The 993-nt window shown below is 48.7% G+C and overlaps 2 protein-coding genes across 2 annotated transcripts; one reads left to right on the top strand and one right to left on the bottom strand.

The window, feature by feature from the left end:
* Window positions 1-90: 90 nt before the first annotated feature.
* Window positions 91-286, bottom strand: PPTG_24620 (hypothetical protein; the record flags this gene model as incomplete). The annotated part of the gene is made up of 2 exons (XM_008918019.1): window positions 91-206; window positions 280-286. 2 exons carry the CDS (start codon window positions 284-286, stop codon window positions 91-93), a joined length of 123 nt encoding a protein of 40 aa, XP_008916267.1.
* Window positions 287-796: 510 nt separating this feature from the next.
* PPTG_24619 (hypothetical protein) lies at window positions 797-991 on the top strand (the record flags this gene model as incomplete). The annotated part of the gene is made up of 1 exon (XM_008918018.1): window positions 797-991. A coding segment is annotated over one exon (195 nt), but the record flags the coding sequence as incomplete, so codon positions are not given.
* Window positions 992-993: the final 2 nt, after the last annotated feature.

Below are 993 nucleotides of genomic sequence, written 5' to 3'. Positions count from 1 at the left end.
ATTGCATCGCTGAATGGGTGATGAATAATCATGCACCGGACTATGTTTATGTTCCCAGCTCATATCGCAACGTACAATGTGTGTATGAACTCAGTCGTCCACATAGACCAACAACTCCGTACCAACAGGCCACACCAAAACGTGATGCGGCTGCACATGAGCGTGTTCACATAGATGGATCTCTTTGCGTTGCAAACGCGTACGCACTGTTAAAATGCGTCAAAAACCTTAGGGAATAACTCTGCGAGAATTCAAGCGCTGCGTCATCGTCGGCTTGACAGATCATGGACGCGCAAGACGTAAAAGAAGCGGTCATCTGACATTCCAGACAACAGAAGCATCACCGATGTCATAGGCAACGACTATGAGGACCACCATCTAACGACAAGCAAGGACGGAAAGGTTCTGGTATCCAATAATTGCTCAGTTCTGGGAGATCGAGATCACAAGTCCAAATACGGGTGCACCGGCTTTCAGCTAGGATTCCACGTAGGTTACTTTACGCTTTATCACGCCCGGCATGACATGACCTCAAACTATCCATTTGTCAGTAACACGCTGACTCTGTATGGTTTTAGCACCGCAGGTGAATCCTTTTACAAAACACGCAAGAAGAAAAACCAATCGGTAATTCCATTGTCCGAGCTCAAGCTACCAACTAGGCCGCGTGCACCCAACACGTGATAAGGGCGGGTTTTGTAGCCATTGCAGCCTTGTCTTCATTTTCCATAAGATCTGAACAATTCTGATTTGTTACAACGATGCCTTTATGCACAATGTTACCTGAAACAAATTTATGTCCAAGTCGTCATCCCAGAACGTGTTGCCAGAGGGGGCGGGAGCAGGGGCAATCGCGATTAGAGTCGGAGTGGACGGAGCAGCTGCCGAAGCAGCCTCTCATGTGGCGCGGCAGGAGCAACTTCATAACGGGAGCGCCTGCGAGACATCTTTTGAGGGCGACACGTTCTTCTCCTCCACCGCATTGAAGAAGGT

Source organism: Phytophthora parasitica (assembly GCF_000247585.1).
Source record: "Phytophthora parasitica INRA-310 unplaced genomic scaffold supercont2.132, whole genome shotgun sequence".
Lineage (NCBI taxonomy): Eukaryota > Oomycota > Peronosporomycetes > Peronosporales > Peronosporaceae > Phytophthora > Phytophthora nicotianae.
Note: the sequence above shows the minus strand (reverse complement) of the source record. Positions and strands in the feature narration are given on the sequence as shown.